Here is a 19,061-nt window from a genome sequence, read left to right as displayed (position 1 = left end):
CTTTGTCATTGGCCTCTGTGCTGTTAAGTTCGCACGTAAATGAACACGAATTGAATTGAAAATTATTATTATTATTATTATTATTATTATTATTATTATTATTATATCTGCGGTCTATCGGTGCAATATTGATGAACTGTTATGCATTCGTTTAACACGAAGAAATGATCATAATTGCTAGATTCCTAATGTTATTTCTTTCAGTCTCGTCTGTTCATTTTAATTAATATTTCACTCGTTATTGGTAATAATGCGAATAGATATTTAGTAGCAAAGGTTAAAACATTTTACAATAAATTATGTGACTGGGGCATTCATTGTTTAATTACAACCACGAACATCTAATAATTTATTTTAAAAGATTTCAGACGTTTAACAGAAAGAAACTTCGTCCTTAATGTAAGTTTATTTCTCTTATAATACGCGTTTCCTACTCCATAACCCACCCACTACCCAAATCATGCTGTAGTTTACATAACACATGAGAATGTCTCTCCAATCGCTGTAGCCCCACACTGCTTATAACTTCTACTCTCGTCTGTTACATAACGAACAACACATATGGAGGCAGCAATGTCTGCAGGTAATTCATTGTAATGACATTCTGATACCTTTCACTAGGTTTGCTTCTTATTTGGACCCACATTTTCCAAGAGAAAAAGTAGTTTAAGTAACACAGTCACGCGCCCTCTTTAAAGGACAAGGGGAAACACTATTAGTTTCCTTTACAACTGGCAGACCACCTGAGGCAAGTGAGCACAATTATTTCGCAGCATTTGATAAGAAAAGTTTAAAAAATGCGCCTACTAACTTCGGTTGCCAGTCTGTCCGCATATAATTCAACAACCACTGAATGTTGTCAACACATATGAACTGTGAATAAAATCGCGTGTGTGCGCTTAACTGTCTACAGTTTGTTTACGTTTCGGAGGAACGTATCGCCTCCATCTTCAGGGTAGAAGGAAAAATATAAGAAATCCGCAGGCGAAGAGACCGGTTGCTTGTACCGGTTCTCACGGTCTCTTCGCCNTGGATTTCTTATATTTTTCCTTCTACCCTGAAGATGTAGGCGATACGTTCCTCCGAAACGTCGGTTAACACCACATATAGACGGTGCCAAATCCCAGAAGACTGCTTTCTTCAAAGTCTTATCTATGTTTGTTCTTGAATGTGGTGATTCACACTAGCCGTAAGCTTATGTGCTACCTCCAGGGTACGTCGCGGCCGTGTTGTGAGCGGTTGGTAAACTAGTTGTGCGGAGTTGCTGAAATGCCTTTTGTGTTTTCACACGTGGAATATTGTGATATGCATTTTGTGCATGGATTTTGCGGTGGCAATGCACGTGCTCCTGTTGAAGAATACCAAAGGCGTTTTCCCGATCGAAGGATTCCATCTCGAAGTGTATTTACGCGAATTCACCAGACATTACGTGATACTGGTTCTCTTCCGAGTGTTTCTGTGCAGTCTGAAAGGGAGGATGTACGAATGATAAACGCACGAGAGAACATTCTTGAGATGGTTCAGAGTAGTCCGCGTCTGTCCACTCGTAGAATGGCCTGTCGCATCAGCGATCACGTATGCAGGTGTGGCGAACTTTACATGATGAGTTGTATCCTTACCGTGATCAAAGGGTACAACATCTGGAACCAGGCGACCATGCTCAGTGTATGTATTTTTGCCACTGGATAAAAGCTCATCCCGAACTCTTAAGCGTCATTTTATTTAGTGATGAAGCGTCTTTTACCCGGGATGGTGTATTTTAGTAGGTACGCAGTCGGCTTATACCAGAATGCGCAGTCAGCTATGTTACGTCAGCGCTTGCCATCCCTGTGTCATGTATAGTGATTGGAACCCCAAGGACAACTACGACATGGCGTGCGAGTTTTTTGTAGTTCAATTTAATGGCTTCATGTCACTCAAAGTTAGTTTGATGTTACATACATTATTAACATTACAGAAACCACATATTCCTGCCAGCTTTGATAATCAGTATTTGATAATCAATAAGTGTGTAACACCTGTCAAAGTTTCACACTTCTCTGGCCATTATCTCCGTAACCGTTCAACTTTTGACTAAGTGTTTTGGGTTATTCATTCATTCATCAGTAATCTGTCAGACGACAGGTCCACAATCTCTTCCAAAACAGTTCCTCCACTTAATGCGATCTTCTGTTTTTGGAAAGAGACTATCCAGGAAAAGTGATAATGTGGTAGTTTTTCCATTTGCTTTCCACATCGCAGTACAGCAGCCGTTCAAACCACTCTGGTCACGCCTGTTGCTATACGAACTTGAACCATCTCGAGCATCATTTGCTCTGTGCTTCAAGTCGCTGCTGATGACGCTGCTTCCGGCATCAGTTTTTGGTGTCTCTCTTCGTCTGATGCCTACCCTTTGACCTGTCCAGCAAGGGAGGCCCTGCCAGTAGCTACGCTACCGCTGGTATAGCTCTCAGGGTCCTTAGCATACTCAAACCCCCTCACCACGATAAGGCGGAGACACCAACGAGGGGGTTAACACAGACGACAGGTCCACAATCGGCATACTTTAACATAAGAAACGCCCTCCCGAAGTCTGGCAAATCCTCCTGGGACACCCTGTATATATCAGCTTTCCCATCAGTATAACTATAGACTACGGACTGGACGGCCGGTATTCGATTTCCGGCAGGTACAAGAGTTTTTTCTCTTTTCCACAGCGTCCAGACCGACCCTGGAGCCCACCCAAGCCCCTAGCCAGTGCGTATCGTGTGGCTCTTCAGGGATAAAGCGGCCAGGGCGTGAAGCTGACCATTAAACGCTATATCGTGCCGAGGTGGAGCTATACCTCCTCTCGCCTATACGTCTTCACGGCGTGGTGCCTAATATTAAAACCAATACAATCATATTTTTTTACCTTGCCTTTATGTCAGCAGTCCCAATGCCTTTAACCTTGATTAACGGTAATAAGAGACCGCAGGAAGAATGCGTGGGCGTGACCTGCAAGGTGCACAGAGCTTGGGATGGGAAGGGGGGGTGGTGCATATCAGTTGCTGACCCCGGGTAACCTCTCTCACTCTCTCTCTCCCCCTCACAGCACACTGAGTTAGGACTGTTGCTAATGCGCGACAGGCACATCAATACGTCTGTGATTATTCTCTAATCCACGTCGGTGAATGGTTGATTTGAAATCGCGCCAAGACTAGTTGAACCAATGGACATCAAGTAAATAATTGCAGCGCATAATGAAAGTGGCAGCCATACAAAGAAGCCACGAATTTTAAGGTTATGCGAATATAATGTGTAGTACTGCTATTACTACTACTACTACTACTACTACTACCATAAATGTAATGTGCATAATGGATATTTAACATAATAGCCATCCATGGAGTTGTGAAACGTGGCATTATCACCATGTATAAGATGAAAATACCGTGCATGTTCTTTAAATTAGATATAGTTGGCCAATTTATGCGTGTAAAGAGTTGCATGAGAGGTTTCTCAGCGGTTCCTGAAGTTTCTAAGGAATGTAACGGATCAAAAATGCTAGCATGGCAAATACACGGTTATGGGGATTTGGAAGAATTAAAACTGTCAAAGACAGTACGTATACCCCACATGAAAGGTCCAGATGATGTGTTGATTCAAATAGCTGCAACATCAATAAATCCTATTGATTTAGCAATGATGGGTAAGAAATGTGATTTGTTTTGCTCTGTGAAATATACAGTTATTACCAGTTCTTCTTATAGGGCAAGATGAGGTAAGGGTGCCACCCTATTTTCAGCACTATCTTCTTATCTTTGAAGAACTCAGAATCAGTTTGTCACTTTAAGGTTGCTTAGGATTGCATCAGTATTACTATGTCATATTCTTGATATACACTATAAATGAAAATATTTGTGCAGAGTTGCATTAAGTGAAGTCATACAATTTGTATGATTACTGTTTTCTGAAAAGAATAATTTTGTCATTCCCAGAGCATCACATCGGTATACATTTTTTAAAAGAGAAGATTAATAAAAACGTAGAAATGTCCATGATTTATTTAAACCGTCTTGCAGTGCATACACTCATCTATCTCTTTCTCTCACTCGCACTACATGTTTCAGCATTATAATGCCATCTTCAGGTGCTTACNCAAGACACAACAAAAGCACAACACACACACAATAGTGAAGGAGTGCTCCAACAGAGGAGGATGGGCGTGACTGGCGTAGTGAGGTGCGACGTAGCGATGAGGAATCCTGAACAATTTTAATATTTTTAACGTTTGACATGTGTCAATGTATATGATAGATATATATTTTAGTTATTTTAATGTGAGGACAAGGCATGCAATGAACTAGTTTGGCATGGATTGAGTAAGCACCTGAAGATGGCATTTTTATGCCGAAACATGTAGTGTGAGTGAGAGTAGGAGATAGATGAGTGTATGCACTGCAAGACGGTTTAAATAAATCATGGACTTAAATCAGTGCAACAGGACGCTAAAATATAACGTAGAAATGTATTGCACATCTTAACCTAACATGAACTGACTCTATGGTCAAGAGTTTCTTGAAAAGCTGATAATTTCTTAGTTTAAGTTTCTGTCTTCTAGAATTTAACCAACTGTCTCATTGTTTTTTCTTCAATGTCAGTTTCTATAAGCCATCCTGGCTGTTTTTATATCTCACACTGTTCATAGATTATCTTGACGTTCAGTAAAATTGTCAGTTTAAGTGCTGATACAATACAGTGCATAAACTCTTTTTGTACATGTTCAGACTTGCAGCACACTCAGTAAACCCATAAACCAAAATATAAACAAAACCTACTGAGGTTACAGCAGATACCAGAAATTGACCCTGTTGTTATGAATGCATTCCGTTTACCTCCATAAAATGTTCACATTCGTGCATTAAAGTTTTTTTTTTGGAGACAGAGTAAATTTGAAATTTGAAAGCTAAACTTTAAACCCCAATCTGCTCTATAAGGCATGAAAATGATTTTCAAGGGAAATGTTCAGGCCTGTCACTGAGTTCAGCCACTTTCTCTCCAATGAGCACCCAGTGTTTCAATTCAGTTCTTTTTTGTTTGATAAAGACCATGTCTGTCTAAACCTATTTACTGTTGTATGAATAAACATCCCCCCCCCACATTTAGAACTACAACATGGTGAAATGTATGTTGGAATCTTCTCCTTCCTTTTCACATGAGTGTCATATGCTAACTCTGATTTCAGTGTATAGCTGTCACATGACAATTCAATAGAAGAAGTAATTCAACTGACTGAATGTTTAATACAGGTGTAGGCGCTTGAGATCAAAGTTACTGGACACATAATGCATACCCTCACATCATGATAGCTGGTAACAATTTGTTAGGATAATATTGAGGAGAAATTATAATATGTATAGGGTTTTGGCTTGTCAGCTACACTTCAAGTCTGAACCTGTACAATATGAGCTGATCCTAGCAGCACATATCCCTCCTGCTGCACAGCCAAATTATTTGTTGCAGGCTCACAGATAATCTGCCTATACAAGAACAATGGATATTAATACTGGTAGAGTTACAGTATAATCCAGTACACTAAGAAACATGCCCCTTCAAGTGACTTGAGATTGAATTTAGAACCTGAAAATTTTTAAAATATAATCTTCAAGCATTCTACTTATCGTCCCATAGGTTGTATGTGGTTCTTGGATAAGCTGTTTTCTCCTCATGGTTCACTGCATTGCTGTCAGTTCTAAATTTCACGACTGGGCCTCTCGTATTAGAACCTTTAAATATGGTATTAGTGCTGGACAGTCTTGATAAGAAGTGAACATCAATGACTTAATTTCAGTTTTCTAGGTTAAAAACTAAACTCTGTGGTTTTAGTCCATAAGCGAACTATACCGACCAAGTGACCGCTGCTTGTCAGCGAAGTTAGTGCCAACTTTAATGGCTAGAGGGTGTCGTGGTCGGCGCAATGAATCCCCACGGCCGTTAATTTCGGTTTTATAGGCTGTAGTCACTATTTCCTTGAAATAGCTCCTCAGTTATCCTCTCGAGGCTGAGTGAATCCTGTTCAAGACCCACTACTTCTCAGAAAATCTGGTGGCGCCAGGAATCGAACCTTGACATCTGGATCTGTAACCAGGAACTCTGACCACTAGACCGCAGAGGCAGACTAGTTTTCTAGTTTAATTCACCAAAATTCATATGTTTACTCACAAAAATCTATTAAAGTAGCAAAATTTCCAATAATGTATGATTTAATAAAGACCTATAGTATTTGAGGTTCTCACAGCAGTGGTCATGAAGAGTTTTGTCTCATTGGATGTAATTCTGCGTAGTTCATTGAAAGTCAACCAATATTTCAGTGGAACTTGTTGCCCCCATCTCTGCTTTCAATGGACTACCTGGCTTTATATCCCAGAAGATAGAACTCTCAATAGTGACCTGTTGAAATAGGTTTACAGAATAATGTTTAATAACAAGACCAGTATATTGGACTCCTTCAGATCCCACTGAACATTGTGTTATTGTTGCAGATTCTCACTCAAACATTATTAAAACATTGCATATCCTTAGAAGGTTACACTATGCCCTGTGATATCCAGTTATTCTCATGTGTATACTTTTCACTCTCCCGTAATTTTCTTTCTTTGTTCATGATATTTAAAGTCTTGCCCTTGAATAAGATAAATGGTTCCACTTCTGATTCATAATTATGAATAATTCGTCCTATGCAACTTCCCACCAGGCTGATCATTAAGAAAGGGGTGCAGAAGTCAGAATTGTAGTTTATGTATTTTCCTACCAATGTTCAACCCTACCTTCATTCTTTTTTCATCGCTCATAGTGTGTAATTATCAGGCTGTGTGGGATGGTACAAGTAGCTGGTGATGTCACCCAGCCAGGAAGTTCCATTTGTCTCTCTGTATATGAATGACAATCTTATAATAAATGAATGTTAATATTTTAAGTTTAATAGGTGTACAAGCATGTTTGCATGTTTCAGGTGGCTATGGGTCAGTGTTCCTAAATAAAGCAAGGCAACTTGAAGCATGTAGCTTCTCTGAAATAGTAGAATTTCCATTAGTCCTTGGACGAGATTTCTCAGGCAGGGTTTTTGCAAAAGGGCTAGGAGTTGGACATGATATAAATATTGGAGATGAAGTTTGGGGAGCCCTTCCTCCACACCTACAAGGCTGTCATGCACAGTTTGTACGAGTTAATAAGACTTTGGTGAGTGAATATGCTGACTTAATCATGTGTTTAACCTTTATTTTGAGAAATAGGGAGGTAGCTAATTTTAACATGGGGAAGATGGTATTGAGGAAATGCAGCAGTCCTGAATCCGGGCCTTGCATATTCACCATTACAATAGTGCAATATCATTCAAAAAGTTAAGATACAAACTGAAAATGGCTAGAGCAGTTGGGTTACTGGAGTGTGGGTTTGCAGAGATAATGTGAAAATGAAATATTCAGTCCAACAAATGAACTATCAGAGTAACTTCTAACATACAGTCTAAGAACGTGTAGGGACCTCTTGGGCAGGAAACAGTGTAGACTGGTGAGTGGACTGCTGTATGACGACTGTTCACTTAGGTAGCAACTAAATTCTGTGGATCCCTTAGAAAGTGATGTGCAAGAAACATGAGTAGCAGGAGGGACCTCCCTGTTGTATACTTTCTCAATGCCCATCTATAGCTAGGCATAGAATAGAGATCTTCAGTTGTGCCAGGTCAAAGCCCTAGATATCAGGACGGTCTCAGTCATGATAGGTCTGGCCTCTTTGTAGGAAGGCCCTAAGAAGATCAGGAATGCACAGTGGACCCTATTAGAGGTCTGAATGCTTCAGGAGATTGAAGTACCCCCTCCCCCTCCACAGTTGAAGATTTGGTGAACCAGTGCAACTTGGCACTATGAAAAATATCATTTGTTTGATAAAAATAATGAGAGATTTGATGATATACAAATGAGGTGATGTATATTTCCAGACTAGGGTATTGTTTCTTCTGGGGAGTTTTGGATCAGCCTGCTCTTTTCATAGTTTCAACCCACATCTGGGTATGTAGTGCAGGTACCATTATATTCCTGAATTTACCATTAGTGTAGTTTCATTTAGGGCAGTGGTCTCCTTAAGTTATTGATATTTAATCAAAACCGTTGGAGCCGTTTTCAAGAAAACTTCCTCTCCTTGGGGGGTTGGGGAGTGGGGTGCAGCCATCTCAGAGGCCTCTGTTTTGGTACTAGAATGTTCATGTGCGCTGGGCACTGACCTGTGATGGATAAACTGTGAAATACTGAGTATGAATAAAATCTGTACAGTCATTCAAATATTGGTGAGGGGCATATGCATACAGTCATAGACAGTCAGGCACATTTCAAAAAACCAGCGTTTTCATATTCAGGGATACTGAAAACGTGTAACTCCATCATAATCTTGAGATCAATTTATCTCACCGTCACAGTACTTTCTCGTATAATAGTACAAGGTGACACAGAAAAACGGGAACTTTTGGCAAACAAAAATAGAATACATGCAACAACAACAAAATTTATTGACAGTAATTGAACCACTACAACTTGCCTTTTAAGAAACAACAATCCAAATTATCAATTTCTGAAAATTACGTCCTGCAGATGGCTTCCTTGTCTACGTATACATTCTCCTAATCTGTTGTTCAGGTTCCCCACTGATCGCTGCAACATCTCAGCTGGGATACCACGAATTTCTTCTTCAATTCTTTGTTTCAATTCATCCAGTGTCCTTGGCCGAGTCGTGTAGACCCGACTCTTGAGGTAGCCCCACAAGAAAAAATCACAATCTGATAAATCCGGTGATCTTGGGGGCCAAGGAATGTCACCGAATCTTGAGATGACACGATTACCAAACAATTCTCGCACAGCTGCAATTGATTGCCTTGCAGTGTGCGATGTCGCACCATCCTGCTGAAACCAGGTTTCGTGAAGTTGTGGGAAATTGTTCAATGCAGGTGCAACAAAAGTTTGCAACATCTCAACATACCGATCCGAAGTGACAGTCACTGTGATCCGGTCTTCATTTTCGAAAAAGTAAGGTCCGATGTCCCCGTGTGACGAAACTGCACACCATACTGTGACCTTGCTGGCGTGTAAAGGGCGTTCATGAACTTCTTTAGGGTTGTAAGATGGAAATGGGCCTCATCTGACATCCACAGCTTGTCCAGAAATTCATTGTCCTCGTTTATGTTTGTCATAATTTGCTGACCGAATTGTAATCGCAACTGGTGATCGTTCTCCTTCAGCTGTTGCACAATTTGCAGCTCGTACGGATGAAAATTTAATCAAAACGGAGAATTCGGCGAACACTCTCTCGGAACACTCTCTTGGAACACTCTCTTGGAACACTCTGGCCGCAGCTGCTTGCTTACGAACTGAACGCCATCGGCTCTGTAAGACTAAAACGCGTACAGTTTCGATATTCTGTTCAGTATGAACACTTCTTGGTCATCCTGTCGGTTTCTTTTGCAGAGCAGATCCAGTCTCTTCAAAGTTTTGAGACCAAGTTTTTATCATGCGTTTTGAAGGAACGCGACCATGATGCCCTAATTTGAAAAAGCGATGGAACTCCCTCTGCGCACCTTCCAAACTATCATCGGTTTTGTAAAACATTTTTATCGCGAAAGCACGCTGTCTACCGTTCCACTCCTCCATTATTACTGAATGGCGTGATTGTTTACAGCTCACAGTCCCACTTCCGTAGTGCTGCTAACTGTACATGGCTGCCACCACGCACCTCAAAAGTTCCTGTTTTTCTGTGTCACCTTGTACTTATATGAGGAAGTCTAAATCGGTTACATTATGTATCATTTTTTTACAGTGGCTGTTCTGGTCTATTCAAGACCCAGGCCTCTTATTCAGTACTGTAATCATTTTTCACAAACAGTACGACTCCTTGGGCAAGTGATCAGCCCATCACAAGGCCGCTACCTAAACACAAACACAGAATAAACGCATATACACATTGAACATCCATGCCCTGAGTGGGATTCAAACCCATGATCCCAGCATTCAAGCGAGCGAAGACAGTTCATGCCTTAGACCAAGTGGCTACTGTGACCAGCCACTTTATGTATCATAAGTATTAAAATCAAATATTTGTACATCTCTGTGTCTGTAATGACCTCAGATTCTTGTTCATATTACAACTCAGAAATGAACATCGTCATGAAAATGCTATATGCAGCAGTTTATTCCACTCCATGAGTGGCTGATACAGTGCTTTTCAAATTTATTCCAGTGTATACATCTGCCATGTCGACTTCTAGTCATTGAATGACATCCTCTATGAAAAGAATTTTGGTTCTTAATGTTTTATGTGGTCGGAAAGACTAGATAAAGATAGAGCTTGTATTGTACATATGTACAATGTATGAATTTGGCAAATTATGACCAAAAATATAAATTGTAAAGGTAGAAAATGCATCTTCTGGAAGCTTCTGATGTTGTAATACTATAACAACTTTACACAGTTAACTTACACCACCATTTTTATGTGATTTCAATAACCAAATACTTAAACTGGAAGGAGGAGGAGGAGGAGGAGAAAACTAGTGTCATATGTTTTTTTTTTAATTATCTGTGTTGACAAATACATTGGAGCTGCAAAATTTCTTTGCATCAGCCAGATTTTTACATAATATACTTTCATCCAAGCACATTTCATTCAGTCCAACTAGTTTCATGGGTATATAAATTTCACAGAGAATACTGTACCCTACTTGTTCTAGAAAACTGAGGTTAACAGCCGTGGGGATTCGTTGTGCTGACCACACGACACCCTCTATCTGCTAAAGTTGGCACTAACTTCGCTGATAAGCGGCAGTCGCTTGGTTGGTATAGTTTGCTTGTGGACTAAAGCCACAGAGTTTTTTTTTTGCTGTACCTGACTTCCCTCCTGAGCCACAAGCACTGGAGGATTATCTGTTGTATGAAAGTCTGTATTCATTATTATGAAATGGTTGTGTAAATGACATTGGTCTGAAGGACAGAATAAGGGTAATAGAATTTTGATGTTTTATGACCACTGCATAAAATTGAGTATGTTTTCTAGGTACATAAAAAACCTCACAATGTGACTCTAGTGGAAGCAGCGTCTGTTCCATATGCTGCCATGACTGCATGGTCAGCCCTGAAGGTGACGGGTGACTTGTGTTTGAGTCCTGCTAAAGGCAAGCGAATGTTGGTTCTTGGTGGTTCCGGAGGGGTTGGTACAGCAGCAGTCCAGTTGCTGAAGGCATGGGGAGCTCAAGTAAGCAATTATAATAGTGTAGTATGATAGTTTTTCAAAATTTGGTGTCACTTGTGCAGTTTCTCTTCCGTGTCTAATGCAAATGTTGCGTTATAGACAGAAGAGAAACTGCACGAGTAATACTTCAGTGCAACAGGATGCTGAAATATAATATTCATGTCGCATCTTGTATGCATGATGTATCTATTGCTCAAAATAAGAACACAATTTTATAGCAGTTTCAATATCACGTAGCTCACAAGACCATGTTTTTAATTAGTGTTAATGGCATATTGACAGAACAATGGAAAGAATATGGCTGGATCCTTATCGTTAAAGTGGCCTCCGTAGTCTAGGGGTAATGTTCCCACCTCATGACTCAAGGTACGCGGGTTCAAACCCGGCGGAGGTCGTGGAATTTTTAATGGCAGAAGAATTCAGGGAACAAGTCCTCCGGGAGGGACTTTAAGCTGTGGGTCCCGTGTCATAGATTTACGGCACATAAAAGATCCTCATGTCTCTAGGAGACCTCTGAGCAAAATTAGGCAACAATTTCCCGCCCAAGTAGTTTCCAATGCCTCTGGTAGATGGGGGAAATATCAGGTACCAACGGCCGACCTCATTGGCTGAATGGGGCTGATAGCACGCACCAGTACTGGTAGGGTATGGCGACAGTAGAAATTAAAGGGGGATGCACAATGGACCAATAACTGGTCTAAGTGCATGGGGAAACCCACCCCCTCTAATAATAATAATAATAATAAATCCATAGCCTTTCCATTTAACAGACACTCATAAGGTTCATATATATAAATCGGTCAAAGCTGGATTCTGTAACTGAAGTCTGTATGGCAGTGGACAAATCCAAGGGCCATAGCCACTTTAGGTGGCTTGAAAGAAAGACAACCTGAACCACACATTGTCCCTGCTGNGAAACATGTAGTGAGAGTGAGAAGAGGGGATAGATGAATGTATGCATTAAAAGACGGATAAAATAAAGCATGGAAGTAAACAGTAGTTTATATGATCTCAGAATGAACTGAACACAAAAATCACTCACTTCTTTGTATACTGAGGTTCATAACTGTTGCAGCAATGTAACATGAAACTCAGCTGTAGGAACCAGTACCTCAGTACCTTAGAGTCAGTACTCATCACATCAAATCTTATGCTTTCTCTTACTTCTTTTACTCTTTCTATAGCCATCAGGTAGATAATTGCATATACTGTATGTACTCACACTTGCTTACCTGTGCTTGCCCTCACTGAGATTACATATATGTACCAACACTCACAGGCAAAGAAAACCTGATGGTTGTAACAGCTACACTATTTTTGAAACTTGTAGCATGCACAGTGGTTTATATACACGAAACAATGTAAAACCGAATTTCAGCAAGAACTGGAGTCATTCGGGTTTTGCTCTGGACCCCTTAATTGTTTGTACTGAGAGCATAATAAAACCCTGCCTTTTCTCAGATCTAGTGCTTCACCTAAAATGTACTGCCCTGATGTTTAAGGGGCCCATACACATATGAGTCTGGCTCGCGAGTCCGGCTTGGCGAGCTTGACTCGGAAGCCAGGCTCGGATTAATTTCACCACAGACACATGAGCTGACTCCCAACTTTGCGACCCACACATGGATCGGTTTGGCTCATTGGAACCCGAGCCAAGTTGGACTCGCGAGCCAGATCATACGTGTATGAGCCCCTTAAGTCTGCAGATATTCATTTCATGGCTACAGTTTTTTTTTCTTTTTTTGACAATATTGCATTGCACATTTCTGATTCAATTAAAAAGAGTATTATCTGTTATTTACTGTTCTGTCCGTCAGGTTGTCACAACTTGTCGTCCTGATGCAGTTTCTCTGTTGGAATCTTTCGGAACAGACTGTGTTATTGATTATACACACCCTGATGCAGAGAAGCAGATCAGGGAAGAGGGCAAGTGAGTGTCATGGCTGTATGATAAAATAATAACTGCATTGAAGTGTAGTCTGTATTACTAAATGCAACTAATTTGTGATAAATGTAAATATTTTCATCTCATGTATCTCCAAATCATTGGTTACTTTTATTTAACCTTGCACGTAGAATAGAATTACTTCAGTATCATCCTCAGATACTGGAAAGAATCAGTGCAGTAAATATTATATTTCTATTGGACCAAGAACAAACATTTCTTTTTGTCAACCAAATCAAATGACCAGTCAGAGTTTATGGATAAGTATGTGAAAGCCTACCACAATGCATCTCCAGGCCACCTACCATCTTCTGGTTGACTGGCAGAGTGAAGCAAGCATTAACCAATCAGCACAGACCACAGCAGTGCCAATGTCCATGGACCGGGTACTGCTAGTAACCGTGGATAAAGACGCAAACCACATCGCACTCGCATTCAGTTGGAGATACTCCTACCTCGAGACAGCTCATCTGGAGCACACACAGCAACATCAAGTCTCCTAGCAGCAACCCCATCACCCGACTCAAATAGCAGTCGCCTAGACCCATGGGGCAGACCACCACCGGTACTTGCCACCTCATGACCAGCTCACAGTCACCTAGCTGCCAAACAAAGTGAACCACCATTGCTAGCACAAGCTGGCCTCCTGAGGCTGGAGCTTTGCTGGCATTCATCAGGCACACCCTGCTTTAGAGTTATGGCCCATCTCACTCTGCTTGCCTTCTTACATGTATCCTGTTCTTGTAACAGCAACACATATACATCTGTTGTAGAAGTTTATGTGGTTGGCTGTCCAAGTACCGGAACTGACATCCCACAAGTATATGAAGGAATTATGTAAATGCAAAGCAGAAGCTTTGTGTACATGGAAATATTTTAGGAAATGGTCATCGGGTCAAAACTACATTTATTGATAAATTTCTGGTTCCCTCTATAACACATCTGATATATGTGAACCTGAACTCTATGCATTTCCACTCTCACCTATGTGCCCCACCTGTCTCATCCCCCCCATTGACTCAATTAACTCTGTGGCTTTAGTCCGCCAGCAAACTATACCAACCGAGCGATCACTGCTTGTTGGCGAAGTTAGTGGTAACTTTAGTGGATAGAGGGTGTCACTTGGTCAGTGCAACGAATCCCCACGGCTGTTAATTTTTTGGTTTTCTAGACCAGAGCTGCTACTTTTCCATTCAAGTAGTTCCTCAGTTATCCTTTCGAGGCTGAGTGGACTCCAGTCCAGACCCACTACTTCTCAGAAAATGTGATATTGCCAGGAATCGAACTAGGGACCTATGGATCTCTAGCCAGAAACTCTGACCACTAGACCACAGAGGTGGTCCATTGACTCAATTACCTTAGTTATATTTGGTTAAGAGTAAAAATGATAAGACTGCATGTTGTGCCACTTTCTCCATCCACATGAGACTTTCGCCCTCTTAGGCCCAGGTATGTTCCTGCGCACCTGCTTTCAAACACCCTTAGTTTATGTTGTTTCCTTAATGTGAGAGATCAATCTTCACACCCATCAAAAGCAACAAATGAAATTATGGTTTTGTATGATTTTAATCTTCATATAGTCAGATAGCAGACAGGAAGGCAAAACATTCTGAAATGAGTGATAGCAAGAAGTATTCTCCACATTGAATCTTCTCTCAATTTCTTCGTAAATGTAGGTTTGGTTTGTTAGTGTCATTCCAAAATACTTGATTTTGCCATATTTTTTAAGGATTCATTAGGTGTCTTTGTATTATGAATTTTGGCCGCACCGTAGCTCAAGTGGTTAGTTAGTTGCTGGCTTCCCACTGCGGTGGCCAGGGTTCGATCCCGCATCTGGTCAAGTGGGACAAAGTGGCGCTGGGGCAGGTTTTCTCCCATTACTTCGGTTTCCCCTGCCAATCTTCGTTCCACAAATTGCTCCACAATCACCCTCACCTATCATCTGGGGCTGGCACAATAGGCCAGAAGTGGCCGCAGTACAAGGGACTTAGTCCCGCCTCACTAGCAATAAAAAAAATTATGAATTTTTCTGCATTCTGGCTACAAGACAAGACCATGTGTAATGGAATTACAATTTAATTTTTTTCACTCACTTAACATTAATGTCAATGTTCCCAAGACAGTAATGTAAGTGTATAGTTCCCTCCATTTGAAGTTTTCCTCAATTTGGTGTTCAAATCCTTTACTCCTCAGAGAAATGTTTTAAATGGTGGTTTCACTTTACTTCATTTTCTCTGTGCTCTAGATGAACCTCCCTGCCAGTGGCTGATAGTGCATCCATTTTTTTTATCGTGTTCACGTTTTCAGCCTAACAAATTAACATCACCAGCATTAGTCAAAAGTTCATATGACCCATTTTTCTTCAGCCTTCATAATGACATATTCTAAAGCAAGTTTTCGGTTACTTTTGTACAGTTCAGTATATTTTCTTCTCTACTTTTCTACAGATACTGCAAAATACAGTTCTTCCTTGATCAAATTTTATTGAGACGTTTCAGTTTTTACACAAGGAATATTTCCCTAAAATTTACACTTTAGAACTCCATATATAGGTTCCACAAACTTTATATGTACCATATGATATTCTCTGACAGTTTGTCTGAAATAAAACTAACCAACTCCACAACTGCCATCTAGTAGAAATCACAGAAAGACACTTATGTCCTTACACATCATTTGAAAAGACTTAGAGGAAAACTGGTAAACCAGCCAACACACTGACATAAGATTATGTCTCTTTTGTATGCATTTGATTCTAAGTGGACTAATGGGAGAAACTGTAATCAGGATTGACTTTATAAAAGTAATAAAGCAATAATTTTTGTAACAATTTAATTTATTTCATATTGAAGAAAGCAGTTTTCTGGGATGTGGTACCGTGTAGATGTGGTGTTAACCGACGTTTCGTTTCTTACGGTCTCTTCGCTTGCAGATTTCTTATTTTTCCTTCTACCCTGAAGATGGAGGCGATACGTTCCGCCTAAACATCGATTAACAGCACATCTACATGGTGCCACATCCCAGAAGACTGCTTTCTTCATAGTCACCGCTGTGAAAACCTCAAATCTTACATTATTTCATATTGATTAATATTTATGGTTTAATTTTTTCTATTTGTTAGATATAACATCATCTTGGATGCAGCAGGTCTGGGTGCAGATGCAGGGCCAAAATATGCAGATTGTCTAAAAGACTGGAACCTTTCAAAGTTCATCACACTGAGGTCTCCAATGTTACGAAATATTGATGAGCATGGCATGGTTGTTGGTATGATGAAGAATGCAGTGGATCTGGCAGTCACAAACGTGAAAACAGGTCTCACAAGTCAATGTAGCACTGTTAGATGGGGATTCTTTCTTCCATCATCAGATGCAATTAAAGAAATTACTGCATTAGTGGAACAAGGCAAGGTAAGTGCATGAGCTTGTTCACTGCTTCGTAAAGAAACTCTTGATCTCCTCGTTTGCGGACAGTGGATGTGGAGGAAAGAAGAAGTCAGACTGAAAGGCTGTAGAACTCAGTATTTAACATTTCTCCATTCGGAGTATGAGCCATGACAATTCAGTCAGGAAAGTGACTAGCTGCAGTTTGGATGACCAGGGTTCAGTTCCTGGCAGAAACTATTTTTATAATCTTTCTGTTGTGCACACAATATGTGTAGACTCACCCAGCTTCCTATCCAATGGGTATCATGAATATTTCCAACTAAAATTTTGTATACAATTATTATTTTCCTCATCCATACAGCATACCGTATTTTTCATAACCTTTTTGATTTAAGCAGTATTAGGAGAAGAAGAAAAACATTAGAAGTTCTTTATTATGTAAGTTTCCTGTTTTCCTTCTTAGTGCATTTTGTACAAATCTCGGAAAAATTGCAACAGAGACCATAGCAATGATTGGACAAGTGTTCGTGGAAGAAAACATGAGCCGTACATGGGTGTTTGAATGACATGCTTGGTTCAGGGCCAGTTGGACATCCATTGAGGACAACCAACACATGGATAGGTCTTGGCAGGCTAAACAGTCAATTCCAGATACTACTATGATGTTTTACAGTGACTGCATGAAAATGTGCAAAGACTTCTCTCCAAACTTTGGCGTCAAAAGAACTGGCTGCTGCATCACGACAACACACCATCTCACACTTCCTTTTTCACAAGGGAATTTTTAACCGATAACAAACTGACTGTCATCCCCCACCCACCCTACTCACCTGACTTGGCCCCCTGTGACTTTTCTCTGTTTCCCCGATTGAAGATAAAACTGAAAGGCCGTCATTTTGACACAATTGTGGTGATCAAGTCAGAATCACAGGCAGTGCTGAACACCCTCACAGAACATGATTTCCAGGGTGCATTTAAAAAATTGCAGAAGCACTGGGGATGGTGCATATATGTGGAAGGGGACTACTTTGAGGGTGATGGTGGCCAGTAGCCCCAAAGTTAGTTTTTGACCAGATGGCAGCCCCAGTCCCAGAAATTATGGATACCAGTTGTATATACCCCATATAACATCACTAATGTGTGAGGGCTGTTGAAATTGAACCTGTTCAGGGATCATTCTGGGCAAAGGAGTAGAGGCCACCAAAATTAGGTCACATGTTGTGTTGAGCCAGTGGATTTCCGCTACACTGAATTTAATGGGCTGCTGCTGGAACCACTGCACAACCATGGCCTTGACATTTTCATTTGGCCCAAATCTATGTCCTTTACTTCTTTCTTGAGAGGGCAAACAGGTTTTGTATGAACAGCCTTTTTATCTCATATACTACTTCCATTGACTCACTTTGAAGACAGCATCTTTTTGAAGTGGACATACTATATGTGATGCACTATGTGCATTTGCCAATTTTGTTTTCTTTATGACTGCCTATGTAATTACTTTTTATATTCTTTTTTTTTTTTTTTCAGATATCCCCAGTTATTGAGAAAATATTTCAATTTTCAGAGTTACCAAAGTCATATGAGAGAATGAAATCAGGTCATTTGAGAGGCAAAATAGTTATCAACATAGGTGAAGAGAAGTATTCTTGAACTGCTCCACAAACCAGAATGCATCATCGTCAGTTAGTGACATGCCAGTATGTCACCATCAGATAGTACTAGATTCTATTTTCTACATATTCTTGCTATGTATACACTGGTGGGAAATTCTGTAATACCGGTTTAATATCTTTTGCTTCAAATGACATTGGGTATGCATGAATGATGTCGAGGTACCATGAAATCTATGTATGTATACAATATTGTGAAATTATATTAATATACTGTATTATTTTTACTGAGAATTACATTATTACTTTGGTTTAGAAGTAATACTTTTCTCATATGTTAAATTTGCAGGATGTCTCATAAACATGACCAGTATTTCAACTCAATTTCCACACACCACAAGCACACAACTATTATTAGTTATAAGTGTGAAATGTTTAGAAAATTTTCATCATTCTAGTCTTTGTATTATATACAAAGACTTTAGTGTTATACTTGTGAATGTCAGAATAATGAGTTGTGTAGATCTTGTTCTTTTTTAAAAAGAAGTTACTGTTAAAACCTTAAAACCACCAAACATACTTCTGCAAGACACCCTGCTTTTAACTCTTTTAATGAGTCTTAGACCTTTTTTCTGTATTTTAAAGACTGCATTACTGTTATTTATTCCCCCCCAAAATATAATACCATATTTCAGTATAGATTGAGATGTAGTAAAATAAACATTTCTTCAAAGGGTGATGCTTAATTAATTAAGCACAAGGGCATTACATTACATTTTCTATCCAGTATTTTCTTGGAGGGACAGAAGAAAACCATGAACAACCTGACTAAGGACAGTTGATATCCTAGCTGAGCACCACCAAAATGGA

General features: G+C 40.1%; 1 protein-coding gene across 1 annotated transcript; it reads left to right on the top strand.

Annotated features, from left to right (window-relative positions):
- The first annotated feature begins 3,214 nt into the window (after positions 1 to 3,214).
- Positions 3,215 to 18,509, top strand: LOC111871367 (reticulon-4-interacting protein 1 homolog, mitochondrial). The gene is made up of 6 exons (XM_023864438.2): positions 3,215 to 3,670; positions 6,974 to 7,200; positions 11,056 to 11,253; positions 13,068 to 13,180; positions 16,317 to 16,605; positions 18,109 to 18,509. Exons 1-6 carry the CDS (start codon positions 3,394 to 3,396, stop codon positions 18,229 to 18,231), a joined length of 1,227 nt encoding a protein of 408 aa, XP_023720206.1. The 5' UTR covers positions 3,215 to 3,393; the 3' UTR covers positions 18,232 to 18,509.
- Positions 18,510 to 19,061: the final 552 nt, after the last annotated feature.

Source organism: Cryptotermes secundus, unplaced genomic scaffold (genome assembly GCF_002891405.2).
Source record: "Cryptotermes secundus unplaced genomic scaffold, Csec_1.0 scaffold122, whole genome shotgun sequence".
In the NCBI taxonomy this organism is placed as follows: Eukaryota; Metazoa; Arthropoda; class Insecta; order Blattodea; family Kalotermitidae; genus Cryptotermes; species Cryptotermes secundus.
This window is presented reverse-complemented; position numbering and strand designations above follow the sequence as displayed.

Coding starts and splice junctions, on each gene's coding strand:
- LOC111871367 (XM_023864438.2), top strand. CDS start 3,394: ATGTATAAGATGAAAATACCGTGCATGTTCTTTAAATTAGATATAGTT. Junction 3,671..6,973: donor TATTGATTTAGCAATGATGG/GTAAGAAATGTG, acceptor TGCATGTTTCAG/GTGGCTATGGGTCAGTGTTC. Junction 13,181..16,316: donor CAGATCAGGGAAGAGGGCAA/GTGAGTGTCATG, acceptor TCTATTTGTTAG/ATATAACATCATCTTGGATG.